Source organism: Vombatus ursinus, unplaced genomic scaffold (assembly GCF_900497805.2).
Source record: "Vombatus ursinus unplaced genomic scaffold, bare-nosed wombat genome assembly UNPS02014786.1, whole genome shotgun sequence".
Classification (NCBI taxonomy): domain Eukaryota; kingdom Metazoa; phylum Chordata; class Mammalia; order Diprotodontia; family Vombatidae; genus Vombatus; species Vombatus ursinus.
The window spans coordinates 51,984,803-52,008,411 of NW_020954564.1; the positions used below are offsets into that span (position 1 = coordinate 51,984,803).

The window sequence follows — 23,609 nt, forward strand, 5'->3', positions numbered from 1 at the left end:
AACATTGCTACTCCAAAGATCTTTCCCTACTCCATTTCTCTCCTCCCTGGCATTTTGTGACTATCTGACAGCAGATTTATGCCTACCATTAAGACTCAGACACCAGCAATGCCACTTTCTCTCCACTTTCTATACCACGATGCCACTCCATATATCAGCTCAATATATAAGGAAATATTTTCTAACACTTGTGTAGTTGTCCAACAATGAAATGTTTTCCTCCTGTGTCAACATATCACTCATAACTAGAAATGTTCATTGGAAATGTTATGGGATAGTTGGTGATGGTGGAGAGGGTGACATCTTAGGTCCCTTCCAATACTAAGACTCTATAATTAATCTAGAGGTTATATCCCTATATCAAATTATCTGTTGCTTCCTTTCTAAAGAACCAGGAAGACCAAACATGAGCCAGACCAACCAGACCTGGGTGACAGAATTCCTCTTCCTGGGATTTTCTGATGACCTTCATACTAAGTTGCTGCTCTTTCTATTGTTCCTGGGAATCTACTTCGGCACTGTGCTTGGAAGCTTACTCCTCATCTACCTGGTTCTAACTGACTCACAGCTTCATATGCCTATGTACTTTTTCCTTTGCAACTTATCTCTGGCTGACATTGGTCTTTCTACCAACATTGTTCCCCAAGCCCTAGTCCACATGCTGACAAAAAACAAAATAATTTCTTTCATGGGCTGTGCTGCTCAGCTTTTCCTCTCCCTCATTTTTGGAGCTACACAATGTGCCTTGTTAGCTGCAATGTCGTATGACCGATATTTGGCAGTCTGTGACCCCATGCACTACCCTCTCATTATGACAGGGAGGGTATGTGCCCAGTTGGCCTTGGGGTGCTGGACCAGTGGCACTGTAGCATCCTTGGTAGATACTTCATTCACACTATGCCTCCCCTACCAAGGAAATAATAGGATTGCTCATTTCTTTTGTGAGGCCCCTGCTCTCCTGGCCTTGGCATCTGCAGACAGCCACAAAGCAGAGACAGCCATTTTCCTCATGGGGGTGGTGATGCTTCTTGTACCTGTGTCCCTGATTCTGGCCTCCTATGGCTCTATCATAGTGACTGTGGTCAGGATAAAGACAACATCAGGGAGACTCAAAGCATTCTCCACCTGTAGTTCCCACCTCCTTGTGGTCATCCTTTTTTATGGAACAGCAATAATTTCCTATATGACCCCCAAATCCTCCAAGGAGCAGGCCAAGCTGGTTTCTGTGTTCTATACAGTAGTAAACCCTATGCTTAACCCTCTCATCTATAGCCTGAGGAATAAGGATGTGAAGCAGGCACTCAGAAATGCAGCCAAGAGGTGGAAATTCTGAAAACCTTGATTTTCACTCTGTAATTACATTTGACCAAATTTGTTATCTCCACCACTTACTGTGTGGCCCCCTGAAAGGAAATGATTATTCCCCTTATGACTAGTTGTGGGAAACACATGCATATGTTGTGTGTTTGTTGTCTATCTACATATGTACATAGAGAGGTACATATATGTGTGTGTATTTGTATATGCATGTAATATTTATTGTATATTCTTACCGTGGCTCAATTATAGGGCAAGGCCAAGAACATAGTATATGTAAACCTAGGGAAAGAATATGGGCTACAGCAAGAGGAGGTCCAGATCTATAGCCAGGTACCTCAAAACCAATACCAGGGAAACTTGATAGAGACAGACTAGCACTTTTGATGCCCACTACCCAGTTCTTGCTCAAAGATCCAAGGCAGACTGAGAAGAGTACTTGCAATTGGGTATGATTTTCCCTGAGAGAAAGGCCTTGGGTAGGAAGGAAAATGTTCAGAAGCAAAGCAGCAGATATGTGTCTCACACCCTAGGAACAGGGTCTCAGTTCTAGCAGCTAGTCCAGCCTGCAGAGGAATAACCAGGATATAAATCCCAGACCAAAGGAGAGCCTACAGTTGTGTCACTCTAAACCAATGGAGGTTTCCAACTGGTTGATAAAGAACTAAGTCTAGCTTTATTTTACCATTTTTCCTATCCAATTCTAGGTCAGGACCTTGCAGATCTCTGACAAAGGGGAAACCAAATGAGACTATGCCCTGGATCAGACTATTTTTCTGAACACTGAAAGTTTTTAGGTCCCTAGCCCATCCCTGAGATCCTGGAATAACACAAAACTCAATTTTCAAAGAAAGTAGCAACCAGGACCTGCTAAGACCTTCCTTAAAGATATAAAGTCCATGAGGACCGAGGCTGGAAGAATGAACAAAAATAAAAGAATCTCATTCTATACAGTTATTTTGATGGTGGAGAAACTCAAGACACAAACTGAAAATAAAAGAACAAGCCCAAATTATCAACAAAGAAAGCTTCACCTTGGGTACAAATTAAAATAAAATTCCTGAAATAGACAAAACAAGAGTTTGAAAAAGTTTTTAAATATGTTTTGTCAATGAATAGTTTTGTTGTTCGGATGTTTTTAGTCATGTCCATCTCTTTCTGACCCCATTTGGGGTTTTGTTGGCAAAGATACTGGAGTGGTTTGCCATTTCCTTCTCCAGCTCTTTTTAAGGATGAAAAAAACTGAGTCAAACAGGGTTAAGTGATTTGTCCAGGATCATATAGCTAATAAGTGTCTGAGACTAAATTTGAACTCAGGAAAATGAGTCTTCCTGACTCCAGTCCTAGCACTCTATCCACTATACCACATAGCTGCCCCAAAATGATAATACTAGAGGAAAAAATTGGGGAAAAAATGAGAGCTTTGGAATGAAGAAATGAAAAAAGAATGAACAACATGACACAGGAGATTCAAAATCTTGTCCAAGCAACAAGCTACCCGAAAATTAGAATGGACTAAATAAAATCCAATGACTTCATGAGACAAGAAAACATTAAAAACAAAGTCAAAAGGCTGAAAAAAAAATAAAATGTAAGATACCTAATCGCAAAAATAATGACATGGAAAACAGATCAAGGAGAAATAATTTAAGAATCAGCAGACTAGGGAGGCGGAGCCAAGATGGTGGAGAGAAACAGTGACTGTCTTGAGCTCTCTCCCAAAGCCCTCCAAATACCTAAAAAAAATGGCTCTAAACAAATTCTAAAGCAGCAGAACCCACAAAAGACAGACTGAAAGACATTTCCAGCCGAAGACAGCCTGGATGGTTGATCAGAAAGGTATATTGCACCGGGCAGGGAGAGGAGCTCAATTTGGTGTGGGTGCGCAGGCCTCAGCGACCCTGGAGCAGGCCTCAGAGAACTGAATCGCTGGCAGCTGTGGCGGTTTGCAGACTTCTCAACCCAGGAATGCCAAAGGCAACATGGAAGGTCAGTGGGAAAAGTCTGTGACTGTGGTGAGAGAGGAGCTAGGCCTCAGCTGCAAGTCTTGAGCATGGCCTGGGGCAGCGACTGTTTCCTGAGCTTCCTGCCCACAGACTGAGGGGGAATTGAGTGGCTGATCAGAGCGGGATTGCAAGGATGTCTTTGCCAAGGCTGAGGCAGGAATCTCTTGCTTTACCGGTGCTTGGATCTGGGTCACAGTTCTGAGAAGTGGTCCTGGGGCAAGGAGGAGGGCTGGTGTGGTGGAGCTTGTAGTGGCTGTGGAGAGGAAACACCTTGCCCCTTATCATAGCACCTTGGAAGAACTGAAAATTTTCAGGTCCCTAGAAGTAGCTCTGAAAACAGCTGTACAAACCCCTGAAGCTTAGGACAGTACACTCTTCACATTGGAAGCAGACTTTTACCTTAACAAAGAGTTTAAAACTCAAGTAATTGGCCGGGATCATGAGTAAGCAGCACAAAAAGAGTCAGACTATATTATCTCACTTTGGTGACAAAGAAGATCAAAACATGCAACCAGAAGAAGACAACAAAGCCAAAGCTCCTACATCCAAAGCCTCCAAGAAGAATATGAATCAGTCCCAGGCCTTGGAAGAGCTCAAAAGGGATTTTGAGAAGCAAGTAAGAGAAGTAGAGGAAAAACTGAGAGTTTTGCAAGAAAATCATGAAAAACAAGTCAACAGCTTGCTGAAGGAGACCCAAAAAAATACTGAAGAAAATAACACCTTAAAAAGTAGCCTAACCCAAATGGCAAAAGAGGTCCAAAAAACCAACGAGGAGAAGAATGCCCTAAAAAGCAAGATTGGCCAAATGGAAAAGGAAGTCCAAAAGATTACTGAAGAAAATACTTCCTTAAAAATTAGAATAGAGCAATTGGAAACTAATGACTTCATGAGAAATTAAGACACTGTAAAACAAATCCAAAAGAATAAAAAATTAGAAAACAATGTGAACTATCTCATTGGAAAAACAACTGACCTGGAAAATAGATCCAGGAGAGAGAATTTAAAAATTATTGGACTATTTGAAAGCCATGATCAAAAAAAGAGCCTAGACATAGTCTTTCAAGAAATTATCAAGGAAAACTGCCCTGATATTTTAGAACCAGAGGGCAAAATAGAAATTGAAAGAATCCACCAATCACCTTCTGAAACAGATTCCCAAAGGAAAACTCCTAGGAATATTGTAGCCAAATTCCAGAGTTCCCAGGTCTAGGAAAAAATATTACAAGCAGCCAGAAAGAAACAATTCAAGTATTGTGGAAACACAATAAGGATAACACAAGATTTAACAGCTTCTACATTAGGGGACCAGAAGGCATGGAGTATGATATTCCAGAGGGCAAAGGAGATAAGATTACAACCAAGAATCACCTACCCAGCAAAACTGAGTATAATCGTGCAGGGGAAAAAATGGTCATTCAGTGAAATAGAGGACTTTCAAGCATTCTTGATGAAAAGACCAGAGTTGAATAGAAAATTTGATTTTCAAATACAAGACTCAAGTAGAACATGAAGAGGTAAACAGGAAAGAGAAAATCATAAGAGACTTATTAAGGTCGAACTGTTTACATTCCTGCATGGAAAGATGATATTTGTAACTCATGAGACCTTTGTCAGTATTAGGGTAGTTGGAGGGGAAAAAATTACATGTACATATATATAGATATAGACAGACAAATAGATAGATAGATAGAGGGCACAGAGTGAGTTGAAAATGAAGGAGTCATATCTGGAGAATAAAATTAAGAGGTGAGAGAGGAATATACTAGGAGAAGGAGAAAGGGAGGGGTAGAACGGGGTAAATTATCCCACAAAAAAAAAACTAGAAAAGAAAAGGCTCTTACAGTGGAGAAGAAATGGGGAAAGGTGAGAGGGAATGAGTGAATCTTACTCTCACAGGATTTGACTTAAGGAGAGAATAACATACACACTCAATTGGGTGTGGAAATCTGTCTTACCCTACAGGAGGGGGGGGGGGAAGGGGACAAGGGAGTAGGGGAATGATAGAGAGGAGGGCAGATTGGGAAAGGGAGTAATCAGAAGCAAAACCTTCTGAGGAGCGACAGGGTCAAAAGAAAGAATAGTATAAATGGGTGGGTGGGATAGGATTAAGGGAAATAGAGTTAGTTTTTCACAGCATGTCTACTATGGAAGTGTTTTGCATAACTTCACATATATAACCTATATTTAGTTGCTTGCCTTATCAATGAGGGTAGGTGGGGAGGGAGGAAGGGAGAAAATTTGGAACCTAAAGTTTTAAAAACACATGTTTAAAAAAAATGTTTTCACATGCAACTGGGAAATAAGAAATACAGGAAATGGGATACAGAAATCCATCCTGCCCTACAGGAAATTGAAGGGGAAGGGGATACGAGAATGGGGGGAGAGATAGAAAGGAAGGCAGACTAGGGGAAGGGGTATTTAGAATGCATGCCCTCTTGGGGCAGGGGGAGGGGCGAGATGGGGTGAAAATTTGGAACTCAAAATTTTGTGGAAGTAAATGTTGAAAACAAAAAAAAATTTAAAAATCATTAATTTGATTTTAAAAAGAGAGAGAAGAAAACCCAACCACTAGTATTAAAATGGGGCAGCTAGATGGCATAGGGGATAGAGCACTGGCCCTGGAGTCAGGAGGACCTGAGTTCAAATCCAGCCTCAGACCAAACACTTGACACTTACTAGCTGTGTGACCCTGGGCAAGTCACTTAACCCCAATTGCCTTAAAAAAAAACTTTACTGAATTACAAAAAATAATAACGAAATTCATTTGGAAAAACAAAAAGTCAAGAGTATCAAAAGAAATAATGGAAAAAATTAAAAGAAAAAATGGGAAAAAAGGAAAGAGGTTTAGCAGTACTAGTTCTTAAATTGTATTATAAGGCAGTAATTATCAAAACTATTTGGAACTGGGTAAGAAATATAAAGGTAGGTCAATGGAATAAAATAGACACACAATTTACAGCAACAAATAAAAATCAGATCCTTGTATTTGATGTGTGTAAAGATTTAGGATTTTGGGATGAGAATTCATTATTTGGTAAAATTTGTTGGGAAAACTGGAAAGCAGAATAGCGGAAACTGAGTATACATCAATATCTTCTAACATTTACCAAGATAAGCTCAAAATGGACACATGACCTAGATAAAAAGAATTTACAAAAAAATTAGAAAAACATGGAACATATTACTTATCAGACTTATGGATAGGTGAACAATTTATAAATAAACAAGATATAAACAGCAAAGTGAGGTGTAAAATGTATAATTTCCCTATATTACTTTAAAAATTTTTTGCACAATTAAAGCAAAAGTCAAGATCAGAAGGAAAGCAGCAACTTGGGGGGGGGACCCCCTCAGGGGAAATTTATGGACAATTTGTCAAAGGTCTCATATATAAAATACATAAAGAAATACATAATATACTATTATTAAATATATTTGTGTAATATATTGTATCATAATATATGTAAATATTTTTGTCAAATTTGTAAGAATATGAGTCATTCCCCAAAGGATATTAACAGGAAGTTTTCCAATGAAGAAATCAAAATAATTTTTAGTCATATAAAAAATGCTCTAAACCATTATTGATTAGAGAAATGCAAATTAAAACAACTTTGAGATATCATTTTACACATACCATATTGGCTAAAATGATAGAAGAAGGAAGTGACAAATGTTGGAGGAAATGTGAAAAAATTAATACACTAACTCATTCTTGGTGGACTTGTGAACTAATCCAACCATTTTGGAGAGTAATCTGTAATTATACCCAAAGAGTTATTAAACGGCTTATACCCTTTGACCTAGTAATACCACTACTTGGTCTATTTTTGAAGATAACTGGGGAGAAAAGAAAAGAATCTATATGTTATAAAATGTTTATAGAAGCTCTTTCTGTGGTGGTAAAGAACTGAAAATTTCAGGGATGTCTATCAATTGGGGAATGACTGAACAAATTGTGGTAGATGATTGTGATTGAATACTACTGTACAATAAGAAACGGTGAGCTTAATAATTTTAGAAAAACATGGAAAGTCATGAAATAATGAAAAGCAAAATGAACAGAACCAAGAGAACATTGTATACAATAAAAGCAATATTGTTTTAAGAATGACTTGGAGTGAGTAAATTATTTTGACTATTGTATATACCCAAAATAACTATAAAGGACATATAAAGAAAGATGCTATCTCCATCTAGAAAAGAATTGATAAATAGAGGTATGTATAGAATAATTTTACCTGTTTGTGTCTAATTTTAGCCATCTATGGTGGGGAGGAGTGAAAAAGAAAAGGAAAAAGAAAAAAATAAATTTACATTATAACTTTATTATAATATGTAAAAGTAATAGCAAGTTATACATAATAGATTTGCAGTTTTATCTACAATTATCTTTTCTATTATACTATGTTATGGAAATGCTTTTTTAATCCATAAATTAAAAATAAATAAGTTTTTTTTTTAAGGAGCATACATAGACAGGGGGCAAATGGGTGAGTTGAATGTGATGGGATGACTCAAAAAAAAAATAAAATTAAGGCATGAGAAATAATAATGCACTAGGAGAAGAGGGAAGGGGGAGATACAATGGGGTAAATAATCTGACATAAAAGAGGCACAAAAGAGATTTTACAGTGGAAGGAAAGGTGGGGAAAGTAGAGGGGAGTGTATGAACTTTACTTTTAATGGAATTGGTGAGGAAGGGAATAACATACACACGTAGTTGTTAATATAAAGGAAAGTAGGAAGAGAAGGGGATGAGAGAAGTGGGGACTGATAGAAGGGAAGGTGGATTGGGAGAGGTAAAAGTCAGAAGCAAAACACCTCTGAGAATGGACAGGGTGAAAGAAGAGACAGAGTAGAATAAACAGGGGGACAATAAAATGGAGCGAAATACATAGTTAGCAGTCATTACTGTAAAAAAAATTTCACAATGAGTTTCTCTGATAAAGACCTCATTTCTCAAATAGATAGAAAACTAAGTCAAATTTATAGAAATAAGAGCCATTCCTCAATTGATAAATGATTAAAAGATATAAGCTGGCAATTTTCAGATGAATAAATTAAAGCTATCTATAGTCATATGAATAAATGTTCTAAATCACTATTGATCAGAGAAATGCAAATTAAAACAACTCTGAGCTACCATTCCACACCTATCAGATTAGCTAATATGACAGAAAAGGAAAATGACAAATGTTGGAGGGGATGTGGAAAAATTAAGTAAATAATGTACTGTTGGTGAAGTTGTATACTGATTCAACCTTTCTGGAGAGCAATTTGGAACTATGTCCAAAGGGCTGTAAAACCACAGCCTTTGATCAAGAAATACCACTATTAGGTCTGTGTCCCAAAGAGATAAAAAGATGAAAAGGAAAAGGACCTATATGTACAAAAATAATTTTAGCAGTTCTTTATGTGGTGGCAAAGAATTGGAAACTGAGGGAATGTCCATCAATGGGGGAATGGCTGAAAAAGTTGTTGCACATGACTGATGGAATACTATTGTTCTATGAGAAATGATAATCAGGATGCTCTCATAAAAACCTTGAAAGACTTAAATGAACTGATGCAAAGTGAAATGAGCAAGGAGAACATCATGACCAATAACAGCAGTATTGTGTAATGATTGACTGTGAATAACTTAGCTCTTCTCAGCAATACAATGTTCCAAGACAATTCTGAAAGGCTTATGATGAAAACTGCTATCTATCACCAGAGCAAGAACTGATGGAGTCTGAATAAAGATCAAAGCACACTTTTTTCTTTGCTTTCTTTATTTTTCTTGGGGTTTTTTTTTTGTCTGTGCTTTCTTTCATAGCATGATTTTCATGGAAATAAGTTTTGCATGACTGCACATGAATGTACCCTATGTTGAATTTCTTGCCTTCTCAATGAGGGAAAAGAGGAAAGTCAGAGAGGGCAGGAGGGAGGGAATTTGTAGCCCAAAATTTGAAAAAAAGGAGTTTAAAGTTGCTTTTATATGTAATTGGGGGGAAATAAAATACCAAAATAACAAAAAATAAAATTAAGGAGCAAAAAGATGCTCTGGGAGAAGGGAAATTAGGTATACAATATACAGAAGCAAATGAGCACAGTAGCAGAGTGTTTGATAAACTCAGATTCCAGCTCTTAGGGCAAGAACTCACTATTTGGCAAAAACTCTTAATATAAATGGAAACTAGTCTGGTAGAAACTAGGCTTAGTCCAAAATCTCAGACTGTATACAAAGATAAGCTCAAAAGGAGTGCATGATTTAGACATAAAATATGATATCATAAGCAAATTAGTACAACATGAAAGAAATTGCCTATCATATCTATAGATGGGGGAAATACTATCTGCCTTTAGAAAGAGAACTGATAGACTCAGAGTGTAAGTTTTTATATTTTTTTCTCTTTCTTTCCCTTGATTTTTTAGGAACATGGCTAATGTGGAAATTTACTTCACATGACTATATTTTTGTAATGAGTCTTCTATTTCTTGCCTTCTCAATAGATGGAACAGAAATGGGGAAGGGAGATAAACTGGAAGTGAAAATAAAATAAAATTGAATTATACAAATCATCAGAGGCTCTTCCTGTATAGCACTGGAAAAGTAGATGAAAAGATAATGTTGATGCCTCCTTGGGGACATAAATATAAATAATTCACCATGGCTGATTTTTCAAAGACTTGTTATGCACTTATTGATATAATAGTCTGGTCTGATAGTGTTTGCCAAGGATGGCAAATTATTTAAACAAGGGAGAGAATGTAGTGAATCACTGGCTTACTTGCCAATGAGAGGGCCCGCTCTTCAGGAGAATGCACAGTGTGCTTTGTCTAATGCAAGCAACAATATGAATGCTTGGAGAGCCTCCTAATTTAAATCATCCTTGCATCCCTCATATAAATCCAACTTCTTCAAAATTTATTAATTTTGAAGAAGTTGGATTTATATGAGGGATGCAAGGATGATTTAAATTAGGAGAACAATTAACTTAACCATGCTAAGAAAAAAAAACACTATCAGACCAGACTATTATATCAATAAGTGCAGAACAAGTCTTTGAAAAGGAACAACACTTTGTACTTTAAAAAGCACAAACATAGAAGAGATATTGATATGGCAAGAAGATTTCAAAACCAAGAGCTAAAATTACTGGCAATGGAGAAACTCTAAAATTTTTCAAAGAAATAAAGAAATGATGCAAGGATATTTTCCCTATTTACTAATCTAGCTATTCTTACATAATCACTAAAACAAGAGAAATGAATTAAAGGCATAAACTTAAGCAAAGAAGAAGCAAAACTATCCCTACTTCAGAGGGTTACTTAGAAAATTTCAGAGAGTCAATAATTATATTTTAAAAGACAACTAAGAGCTTCGATAAAAAAAATATTCAAAATAAATCACAAAAACCAATAGCATTTGTATTTAGATATTACTAAATCTAGGAAAAACTACTTAAAAGGGACATTCCATCCAAAATCACTCCAAAATGCACAACATATTTGAGAGTCAATCTACCAAAATATACTTAAAATTTATGTGAACCCAATTCTAATTCATTTTAATAAAATAAATTTACGTTATTGGACACATTAAATGTTCATGGTTGGACCATTCCATTAAAATAAAACAAACAAAACTAGTTAACCTAATTTATGGATTTAGTGCTATTCCAATTATATCATGCACTGAGTATTTTTATAGAATTAGACAAAATAATAAAAGATATGTAGAGTAATATAAGGTCCGAAATAGGAGGAAATGAATAAAATGAGGAATGAAGGAGGAATAGTCCCTGCAGACCTCCTATTATATTATGAATTTATCATTATCAAAACTACTCATTTTAGTTAAAAAGATATAAAAGTTCATCAGACAGAGATTAGTAAGAATCAGAAATAATTAAGCCAAATTACTTGGAAATTAATCAACTAAAATAAATAACTTCGCAAAAAATTCTTTATTTGACAGGAGCACCACTTTCTTCCATGCTTTGTATCTCATTTTTAAATGTAAGCACTTTGAGACTGTGTATCCTTACTGCTTAGCACAGTGCTTGAAACAGAAGCTCTTAATAAATGTTTTTTTTCATAAACTTTCATTCAAACAACTTGAAACAAAGTAGATGCCCATCAATTGAAGAATGGCTACATGAATTGTGTCTCATAAATGCAGTGGAATACTACTACTTGGTAAGAAGCAATAAATATAAATAATTCGAAGAAGCATGGGAAGAATTCTATGAAATGCTGTAAAGTGAAATAAGCAGAACTAAGAAAATATACAGTGACAATGTAAATGAAAAGAACTACAGGAAAAAAATGAAAGTGAATGCTATGTAAATAGAATGATGAACTTTGGCTCTGAAGAAGAAAGAACTTTGTTCTCTTATTTGCAAAGGTGGGGAATGATAGGTGTGAAATATTACATCAAATGCAATCGATGTATTGTTTTATTTGCTGAACCACAAGAGGTTAAAATTGTATATAGTTGAAGACACCATAATCATACCCAGATGAGTTAGATAGCATTTGCAAATGATGAGAAAAAAAACTCAATGTGAAGATTTACTATGATAAATTTCTATTTCAGGAGTAATTTGTGGGAAGGAATTTCTGGAGATGAACATCCACCCAGATCCCTGAACACACTACAAGGAATGAAATTAATGTTGGAACATGCTGGCTATCCTATAGGGGATCCCAGAAGCCCAGCAAGTGAGTTGTACTGCTCAGGCCTTCATCTGCAAAATTATATATTTGCAGGTCAGGCCACATCATTGGAAATTATTGGCTTGATTTTCACTGGCTGCTTTGTGTAAATGAAGACCTGTGGGTTGTCTTACCAAGGATGGTGCACTGCTAGATTTTAGACATCTACTCTGATGGTCCTTTTATGATTACCTCAGTTTAAAGGGCTTGAAAGCCAGAAGCTTCCACTCACTTCCATTATCAGTTTCTCTAAGAACATAATTCTCATGTCTGGTAAGATGCTATTTTCCCTTTGAACTTTATCTAAACCTTGGTAAATTGAGTCACATCTCCTGGTGATCCTAAAATTAGGTTCATGAAGCTATGGTGGAATAAAGGATGTGAAGAGTCATGGAAATTAACTTTTAAGCATAAATAAGAATTATGGCTTCCAGAGTGAGCAAAATAGTAGACCCACCACTTCCTAAGTAAACCAAACCAGCACCATTTGTGTATGGGAACCATCATTTAGAAGCTACATTGACAACTGATAATACGTTAAGTGTCAAAGTGATGGCAGAAAGATAGAGAGGAGTCTCTTAAGTTATAAAAGACTAAGAACAGTTATGACAATGGTCCTTAGCACAACCTAGCTCTTTAGCAGAAATATAGAAAGGAACATGCACAGGAAGATGTATCAGAGTTAGGGATTCTCTGAGGCATGGCATAAAAGCCTTCATTTATACAGAGCAACCAACACAGGAAATAACATCAAAATATTTTTTAGTACACAAAAGAAATGACAAGGAATTAAAGATAAGGAGAGTTTTGAAAGCTACAAGTTGAATGTATTATATATTTTTAAATAAAAGCAAACTGTACATAATAGAGATTCACAAATCCATGTACAATCCACTTTATTCAATTTTGGTTATGGAAATGTACATTTTAATTTTTTGCTTTTAAAATTTAGAAAAAAATCACATAAAATTAGGAAAAAACATTTCCTCACAATTGCAGTTGATCAAAAACAGAATGAGCTGTCTCAGGCAACCACAAGTTCTCCACTATTCCAGGTCTTCAAATAGAGGTTTGAGGACCATCATGAGGGATATTGTAGACAGAATACAAAGTTTGGGCTGAAATATTTGACTTCTGAGGGGCTGACATTGAGTTATTCTCATAATAATTCCTGGTTTAAAATACCCAAATATCACCAAAGTGATAAGATCATAAAATTACACCAATCAATATTTCTATTTAATACATATTCAATCAATACATTCATATACATTTTCTTCTCAGGCACTCAAACTTTGTAATCTGTGGTCTGGAATGTACACATTTTCATTAACTGCTAAATAGATTTCTATTAGCATAGCAAATATTTAGTAGGGAACACAAGTAATCAAGTAACCACCCATCCACACACCTAAGTGGATACAGAAGAGATGGGAAAGAAAGGAGAGGAGATAGAGCAAAGGACTGGAACTAGAGCTTTGAATTAGCTATACAAAGTTTCTCTCTTCTTACCATCTGATAACCCTTCTGAAAAGAAACACGTGGCATCAGATTTACTGATAAGAAGAAATCCTCTAGAGCATTATGGATGCTCCAGGGATCAACTCACACCAAAGCCCATTAAATAGGCACTATCCTCAAAGAATCAGCCCTTCTTGGAAACACAAGTACTTTGAACCACCAAGGAGATTCACTGGTCCAAGAGGTGGTTTGAATCGATTTTCTGTCCTTCCCTTTCACCCCAAATTTTACCCTTACCTTTCCCTGACCCTTTTGCAAGGATTCAAAATGTGCTCTGTGCCTTCAGGACAAGATGCCTGTGCTTTCTCTCCCACCCACATAGCCCAGTGGTTACTTCTCAAGCATATTTTCTATGTTTGGCATTTGGATTCTCTTCACTGGCTATGAGACGCATCCCTGGTCCTTTCTGCCTTCCAGGTGAGGAAGCTAGGTTTAGGATAGAGAAAGAAAGTAGGAGGGATTACTGAAGGAGGGGAACTTTGATATTGAATGTTTCAAGGGGATTCGGGTGCAGCTTCTTTCTGGGTTTGCTTTTGTTTTGAGATTCCCTGCCCATTAAAGCTGATATCCCAATATTCTCCCCTTGGCAGTAGATGCAGGCAAATGATTTTCCATGTGAGATCTGTGTCTCCCATCATCACTTCCTCAGGAGCTGGCATGAAATAAATGGGTGATGGCTTAAATGAAAGGAAGAATTGCTTTGATGCTAGGGTTATTTGAGTACTATTTACATAAATCTACTTGGGAGTGGGTACAGAGTGAATAGAGTGGGGGTGGGGGTGAGTAACTACACCTCCCTCACACAAACATAGTGATGATATAACAAAGGACCATTGATGAAGAAATGCTCAGAATGGAGTTCCAGACATCAGAGACCTGAGGCACAGGTAACATCATTATTTAACCTTTGCCTCACCAGATCTAGCAGACTATAGGGTGTTTTAGCGTGCAGCCTTGGGTTTGGGTACTGATGTGGCAGTCTGATATTATCTTCACTCGGCCCCCTAAATTTATACTCCTGAGAACATATTTGATACCCACTGAAGAACTTCCATCCCTTTTCTTTCCTCTGCTATTTATGAAACCTATCTTAGATGTGCCCTTCCCCGGGGCCAAACTGAGGACAATTGGGTGCCAAAGTTAAGGTATAATGTAAGACAAATGAACATTCTCCAGAGTCAAGCAAGGCAAAGATTTTAGGGGAGGATAAATAGATGATAAGAGTAAAGCTTGGGGGTAACAAGGAAAAGAAATCAAGTTTAATGATAGGGCATGAGAGTGAAATATTCTAAACTCAAAAGGGAAATTTCGACTTTTTCACTAGTCTTTATATGTCCTTCTGTATTTCCTATTTCCAGAGTTACATCAAAGCCACACTGAAAACTGAAATCTTTTATAGAAATAAATCTATATGATATTATATATCTCATATCTATGTGATATGAGATCTGGGGCCTCATCTGTCAGTTCCTGATCTATATTGACACATGTGGTGGTAATAGTGAGAGACTGATGGACCCTTGATATAGTCTATTAGTAGAAAAGGGAAGTGAAAGAAAGGGATTGAGGATTGATAAAGCACTCACTATGTGTCAGACACTTTGCTAAGCACTTCACAAATATTACCTCATTTGATCCTCGCAACCACCCTACAAGGTGTTACAATTATTTTCCCATTTTATAGTTGAGGAAATTGAAGCAAAGAGAGGTTAAATGACTTGCCCCAAGTCACACAGCTAGTAAGTGTCTAAGGTCAGATTTGAACTCAGGTCTTCTGACAGCAGGCCCAGCCCTCTATCCACTGCACCACCAGCTGCCTAGCAGAAAACACCATGGCACTGGAGATTTAAAAACATCTGGACAAATACCTCCCCAGAAACCACATTCTGAGGGGAAAAAAAGTAAATGTGTTATTATCTCATAGTAACAGAACCCTGTCACTGTTCTGGGAAGACCAAGGTCTAAGGCTGTATTCCTCAAAGCAAAGTGATATAGTGGAAAGAGAACAAGCTAAAGAGTCAGGGAACCTGGATTCAAATCCTGCCTCTAATGCCTGCCACTTTTTGAAGCTAGGGCAAATCAGTTAACCTTTCTAAGTTTTACTTTCCATAGAAGAATTGGCCTGAAGTCAAGAAGACCCAAGTTCAAATCCATCCTCTGACACTAACTAGCTCTGTGACCTGAACTAGTCACTTGACCTCTCTCTGCCTCAGTTTCCACATCTATAAAACGAAGATAATATTAACAGCTATTTGCCAGGGTTGTTGTAAGAATAAAACGAGGTGTTTATAAAGGACTTTGCAAACTGAAAGCACTATATATTTGCTAATTATTATTATTTGTAAAAAATGAGAATGTATTGGAAGAAACATCACATAGAAGTGGAATTAGCCTTTTTTGTTACCTTCACACCCAGAAGGCTGAACTAGGAGTGATGGGTGATAGTTGCAGAAAATCAGATTTGTGTCCAATATAAGAAAAAATTTTCTACGAATTAGAAAGTGGAAAGAGATAAATCACAAAGTAGAAAGCTCTCCATCTATGAATGCCTTTAAAAACTTATTAGGGATTAGATAGAAAGGAAGTTAGAATTTAGAAGCCACACATAGATTGCTGCTAGGTGGCGCAATGGCTATAGTACTGGGCCTAGAGTCAGGTAGACTCATCTTCCTGAGTTCCAATCTGGCTTCAGACACCTACTGGCTGTGTTACCCTGCATGAGTCACCTAACCCTGTTTGTCTCAGTTTCCTCATCTGTAAAATGAGCCAGAGAAAGAAATGGCAAACCACTCCAGTATCTGTGCCAAGAAAACCCTGAATGGGGTTATGAAGAGTCAGATACACTGAAATGATTTAACAACAAATAAAATGCATGAGATGTTGTTCCTCCTAACATAATTCTGTGCATGTGTGTAAGCATAATTTTATGCATTATTTTGTAGTTCTATGATTTTGTTGTTCTCTGTGCCTCTTCACACCACAGCAAGGAGAACAGGACTAGGTAAAGGTTTTACCTTTTCTTGGATCAATCTTTCTAGGTGCTTTGGAACCCTGGACATGATCAAACTAAGCAGAGGTTGATAGAAATAAGTAGAGTGGGAGAGAGGAAATATAGAAAGTGGAAATGTGGTTGGGACAAATCTAATTCAGGATAAAAACCAAAATCCAGGACTTTTAGCTCCCAGTCATTTTTACCTAAAAAATCCCATCCCAAAAAGAATCATATCTTAAAATGTAGCAAAGAGTTAGCACAGACATCTGTCCTTAAGTTGCATGAAAGAGGGTCATTATCAGACTGAATAAGTCTGAAATTTAGAATTTTTTCAATGAAGGACAATTCATTTCTTTCAAATATTCACAAATCATAGATATCCTGGAGAAAATCTTAAACAAATAGATAAGATTGGGGTATGATAAGCAACCACTTAGACGTTAATTCAGATCATTTCAGTTGGAATGACCAACCATTCTAATTAATGTTTTCTAAATAGTTGGCATTTTCTTTGTAGTCTATTCAAAAATCATAATCAAATGTTATGTAGAAATTCATTTTTAAGTCACTGGATTGGAATTCAGACCTCACTCTCCCTTAGAAATAATAAACTAGTTACAAATATACATATCCTTTGAGAAATGGAAGAAAACAGTCAATAAAATTGAACAACTCCCTAAACTTAAAAAATAATGCTAGTGTTGAAAGAACTACAGATTTAATAAGAGGAAGGGAGAAATGTATATGGAGCTCCTAAGGGAATTGTCTTAGAACTCTCAAGGGTTTTAAAATAAGATTGCACTGATTTTTCTTTTTGTCTAATTTTATTTCAAAATGAGATTGCCTGTATGATTCATGGAATTATTGACCAGGATTTTTGGCTCACGAATGAAGTTAGGATCAAGAAGAAGAAGAAAGCAGAGGGAAGTAGAAAGGAAAAAGATATTTCTCACATGTAGAGGGAAAGTGTTAGACAAAGAAAGGAATAAAAAAACCAGTGTGTATGAGTGAATGAAAAACATTGGAAATCAACTAATCTGTTATAATGAATGTCAGGTGAAAAAAGATGAGGCTGTTGATCTTCCTATGGGATTTGAGAGAGAGCTGTAGGGTTGAGATGTCAGTCAGACAGATTCCTACACAAGAAATCAGACCATGCTGTGAATCTATGACAGTCTCTGCTAATTTGAGTGAGCAGGAAAGAGAGAATCAGCATGAATAAGAGAGGAGAAAGGACAGAGAGAAACCAGAAATTTGATGTATAGTATAATGTATTGGTGAGTCTGATGTTTGCTACTCTGGGGAATGAGTGCATAGCACCTTAGAGGTTCAAAGGTATTTTCACATCAATTATCTCATTAGATCCTCAGGAAAATTTAAATTTTGTGTCTATCCCAGCCACCAAAACTAACAATCAAATCTCATTGAATTGAAGATAATAATATTGGTAGAAATGTCCTAAATTAATTTCAACCCCTTCACTATGAACTGGAATAGTGGTGCAGGCTTGTACTCACTTCTAGGAGAGAAGCTGAGGCGGGTAGATACACTGAGTACAGGAGTTTTGAGCTTCAGTGTACTAAGATGGGGAGTCTACATTAATCAAGCACCTGATGTGGTGAACCCCGGGAACTGGAGACCACTAGGTTACCTAAGAAGGCTGCCTGGGAGAACCAACCGAGATCAGAAATGGAAGAGGTCAAAGTTCCCATGCCAATCAGTAGTGGGATCAGTCTGTGAGTGGTGAGTGCACTTGCACCCTGGGAGAGATAAGGAGACCAAGTCACATATGCCAAAAATTCAAAACAAAACAAGGAAACACCCTTGTAAATCAAAGTGCAAATATTTATTTCCACAATAGAATAATCTATAGTATGTACACAACGGAATGTTGAGGACAAGGTTTCATAACTCCCAAAATAGCTAATAGAGGGATCTCAGCAATCCATAACCTAATAATCCTTCCAGATGGTGGAATGGTTCTCCTAAGCCATCTGGGTTGCTAGCAACTTATATTCTATAATGGTAAAATTCCAGTGAGTGAATATTCTCTGTACCCATCACTGTTATATGCACTCAATCAACAAGCATTTATTAATTACCTAGTATGTGTGAGGCCCCATGCTAGAAAACAATGATAAACCTGAAGTAAAAAATTCCCTCAAGGAATTTACATTCTATTGGCCTATTTTTGTTCAAATTTGCACATTTGAAATACAAATGTTGACGTTATTTGAGGTTAAAGTTTTTTTAATGGATTTAATTTAATTTAATTTAATGGAGTTCTGTTAGTTTGCATTTCTAACTATTCCATCTTATTCAATTCAATGACCTAGCTTGATAAGGCAGCCTTAGAGTCAAAAAAGTGAATTCAAGACACACATTTTGCCCGGTGACCCTGGGGAGGTCATTCAAACTCTCAGTGTCCTTGGAAACTCAAATTCTATTTGGTGCCTAAGAGTTGGCCATTTTTATTGAGATGAAGAGAAAGAGAGGGGAGTGGAAAGAGATAGAGATAAAAAGAGACAGAGGTGAAGGAAGAAGGGGAACAAGAAGGATATTGAGGGAAGGGAAGAAAAATAGAAGAGAAAAAAGAAAAGAGTGAATGTTGTGAATAAGTTAATTAGAAAATAAAAATAAGAGAATGTAACTATCAGTACTTGCTCTAAAATAGAATGCAAGTTAAAAAATAAGTGCAACATATACCACATTGAAAAATAATTACTGACCCCTTCTTATCCTTACAAGAGAACTAATAAGTATATCTATGGCCTAAATGTGTGATTCTGTCCTTCCCCCAGAGGGCACCCGAAATTTTAAGTTGCACTAAAAATGCTGCCAAACAAGGCCACTACAGGAAAAGCATAAGTATTTATTAATATAGTTAATTTCTGTTAAATGCCCAACATAAGATCAAAAGAATATAGATGTAGATCTTAAAGTGAGTTTTGAAACTAGCAACCTCAATCCCCTCCATTTTCAGGGAAGGAAACTGAGGTCCAAAGACTTTAAGTAAGATCAAACTAGTAATAAATAGCAATGGCATATTTGAACCTACACCCCCTGATTCTAAATCCTGTGCTCTTTTCCACTAAACCATGTGTTATACGATAGTTTTGTAGAAACCTGCATAAACTCAACATTGACCTGCTAATAGTTTTCCTAAAGGGGGCTTCCCTTCTCCATCACAGGAATGGCTCAGTTCAGAACAACACTATCAAGTTTGTAGTAACAAAGACTAATATGTATATATAAAGATCTATTGAAAATAAATTTTGGAGGATCTTGAACACTAACTTAAACTCATCCAGCATAACTAGTGTTTGTTCCATTGACCTTGGAATATGACGTAAAGAAAGTATAGCATATTCAGGCAGTAACAATACTGCTGCAGCTAAAAATTCTAATGAGTTGGCACAGAAACCTCACAGGAGTGAGGTTCTTCTTCAGGGATATTATGTCTACCTTCACCTCTTTAAAGGAACTTCTTCAGCTTTTCCCCATTTTATCCAGGATTACAGAGAAGAGAGGCTGTGTGATGTTGGTATTACTGCCTACTGCCCCAAATCATGTGCATGGGTCTCCCAATGATCTCAGTAATATTGGTTCAGATCCTCAGTAAATTAGGGCAAGTTATGCCAAATAATGTAGTATGTGAGGGCAGAGGAGAAAAGTCATTACCAGTCATGAGTATCAGGGAAGATCTCATGAATGAAATAATATATCAATTGATGTTTAAAGGATGAGTCAGAATTCAATAGGCAAAGAATGAAAGTGGAAAGATTATTATTTATCAGTTTCCCTCAGACACCAGCAATGTTATATATATCCTCTCCAGTATACCATGATGCTCTTCAATGCATTAGCAAAATATATAAGGGAATATTTTCTAAAACTCTGAGCTATCAAACAATGAAAAATCTTTCTGTTCTACTGCACTACTCATGACTTGAGATATTCATTAGAAACATGTTCGGGCAGCTGATGATGATTGGGTAGGAGGTTTGACCAGATGTCATCTCAGGTCCTTTCCAACTCTAAGAGTCTATGATTCTATAGGTAACATCTCCACATCAAATATCTGCTGCCTCCCATCTAAAGAAGTAGGAAGAAGGAACATGAACCAAACTAACCAGACCTGGGTGACAGAATTCCTCCTTTTGGGTCTCTTTGATGACCCTCAGACTCAGGTGCTGCTCTTTGTATTGTTCCTGGGGGTTTACCTGGCTACTGTGCTTGGGAGCTTAATCCTCATCTACCTGGTTCTGACTGACTCACAACTCCAAACACCCATGTACTTTTTTCTATGCAACTTATCTGTTGCTGACCTCTGCTTCTCTACCAACATTGTTCCCCAAGCAATGGTCCACATGCTAACCAGGAAGAAGGTAATTTCCTTCATGGGCTGTGCTGCTCAACTTTTTCTTTTCCTCATTTTTGGAGCTACTCAATGTGCCTTGTTAGCTGTGATGTCCTATGATCGATACTTGGCAATCTGTGACCCCATGCACTACCCTATCATCATGACAAGGAGGATGTGTGGTTTCTTGGCCTTAGGGTGCTGGGTGAGTGGTTTTCTAATATCCTTGGTGGACACTACATTCACACTACGGCTCCCTTTCCAAGGAGACAACAAGATTGCTCATTTCTTTTGTGAGGCCCCTGCCCTCCTGGCTGTGGCATCTGCAGACACTCAGAATTCACAAATGGTCATTTTTCTCATGGGAGTGGTGATTCTTCTTGCACCTGTGTCCCTTATCCTGGCATCCTATAGTTCTATTATTGTGACTGTGGTGAGGATGAAGACAACCTCTGGAAGACTCAAGGCATTCTCTACGTGTGGCTCCCACCTCCTCGTGGTCATCCTTTTTTATGGGACAGCAATAATTTCCTATATGACCCCTAAGTCCTCCAAAGAGCAGGTCAAACTGGTTTCTGTGTTCTATGCAGTGATAAACCCTATGCTTAACCCTCTCATCTATAGCCTGAGGAACAAGGATGTAAAGAGGGCATTCAGGAATGCAACCAGTAGGGGAAAACCCTGCAGACTCTGAGCTTAACAATATAATTGCATTTGGCCATGGCTCTTATCTACAACATCTATTGTGTGACCTCCTGGCAGGAAATGGTAATTTCCCTATTGCTGTTGATAAACTATGCATGAATATATCATCCTTTTATTATATATACCTATATAATATTTATTGTACATCCTTTTATTATATATGATATTATTATATATTATAGATATATACCTATATAATATATATACCTATAAATATTTATTGCACATCCTTATAAAGCTTCAATTAGGGAGAGAAGTTTGACATGATGTATTGATCTCTCCAGAGATTTGGGTGACATTTCTTTGATAAGGAAAACTCAGGACTGAAAAATTGTTAATAAAGTTTTCATAGACCCTGGAAATTCTGCACAGGACTTTGGAGAACAGGCACACATCTGCCAGGATTTGTAGGATCAAGGGAAAATGATCAGACCTTAAGGTACCTCATTGAGAGATCCATAAAAAGTTAACCTCACCTTTTAAATGTATGTATGAACTTGTTATTTTATCATTGTAATGAACCAACATTAAGGAAACTCCCTCAATCAATGAAGACTCACAACTACTCCAAGTTATGTCTTCTTAGATAAGAGTTGCCCAGGGGCACTGATAATTTCAATGACTTTTCAAAAGTCCCACAACCAATCAATGACAGAGTTGTAATTTAAATACAATATTTCTTGACACTGAGGCTGCCTCGTTATCCTCTAGGTGACCCTGATTCTGCAATGCAATCTTAAATTAGCATTAACAGAAATAGTGTTAAATATATTTAATGTTATAGTAACATTGTGTCCTGTCATGATAAGCCAACGTTTTGAGATCTGTACATTTGTGTTCTGTTCTAAATGCAGCATTTTTAAAAGAGCAATCCTAAAGGAGAATGTGTCCAGATAGTGTTGACAAGGATAATGATAGTACCTAAAAGCAATCTGTATGAAGATTGGTTCAAAAAATTACAGAATTTTAATTTATGTGAGACATTCTGAGCCAGCTTAATATTCTGAAAGCTATAAACATAATATACCATATTAATAACAAAAATAATAAAAATCATATGGTTAAAGAGAGAAGTGCAGAAAAAGATTTTGATGTAACACCCTTTTTTGTTTTAAAAAAAACAATGTTGGGGGAAGAGTGGAGGCAAGATAGAGGATTAGGGGCAGCCACCCAGCTGAATTCTCCAAACATCTGGCTCCAAGCAACTTTCGAATAATGCCTCAAATGAAATTTTGGAGTGGCTGTGCCAACAAAAGATAGGGTGAGAAATTATTCTGGCCTAAGAAAAGAAGTCCACAGGAGAAGTTTGTGATGCTGAGGTGGAGGTCTGTTGGGAGCCCACACACACACAGTAGTGGCAACAAAAACTTTAGCAGCAGTTTCAGGAGCTCGCAGCTCAGAGATAGTAAGAGAGTTGGACAAATGTTCAGGGAGAGATTACAGAGGACCCTTTGTTAGCACTGGATACTGATTTGACAAGTCTATTGTCCAAAAGGGGTTCTCAATCACAGTTCCAGGGCAGTGAGGAATGCTGGAGGTCAGTTAGAAGGGAGCAAAAGCCCTAGTTGCATTTCCACACCAAGAGAGGAGTGCTTGCAGCTACAGGGACCAGGGGTGCTTCCTGAGTAAAGACCATAGTGCAGACCAGGAGAGAAGTGACCATGTAACTCTCAGGATCATACCACCTTAGAAGCACCAAAAACTTTCAGATCCCCAGATCTAGCTCTGAAAACAGCAACACAAAATAGCTTGAAGCTTGGGACATTGCCTTGTCACCCACATGTGAGCAGAGTGCAACTTTAACATAAAATTCAAAGTCAAGAAATAGACTGGAAAAATCAATAAACAATCAAAAAAAATGTTTTACCAAGTGGCAGGGAAGAGCAAGACATAAACTCAGAAGAAGACAACAGTGTGAAAACAACTACAAAAAAAGTCACAATCCTAGAAGAGTTAAAGAAAAAGAAAAGAATGATAGAGAAAAAACTGGGAAAAGAAATGA

General features: G+C 37.1%; 2 protein-coding genes across 2 annotated transcripts; both read left to right on the forward strand.

The window, feature by feature from the left end:
• Positions 1-406: 406 nt before the first annotated feature.
• Positions 407-8,283, forward strand: LOC114046830 (olfactory receptor 2D2-like; the record flags this gene model as incomplete). The annotated part of the gene is made up of 2 exons (XM_027867364.1): positions 407-1,320; positions 8,262-8,283. Coding segments are annotated over exons 1-2 (936 nt in total), but the record flags the coding sequence as incomplete, so codon positions are not given.
• Positions 8,284-20,660: 12,377 nt separating this feature from the next.
• LOC114047396 (olfactory receptor 2D2-like) lies at positions 20,661-21,596 on the forward strand. Its single transcript, XM_027868226.1, has one exon. It carries the CDS (start codon positions 20,661-20,663, stop codon positions 21,594-21,596), a length of 936 nt encoding a protein of 311 aa, XP_027724027.1.
• The last annotated feature ends 2,013 nt before the right edge of the window (positions 21,597-23,609 follow it).

Bases quoted from the DNA above. Each gene is read 5' to 3' on its own strand.
- LOC114047396 (XM_027868226.1), top strand. From the start codon at position 20,661: ATGAACCAAACTAACCAGACCTGGGTGACAGAATTCCTCCTTTTGGGT.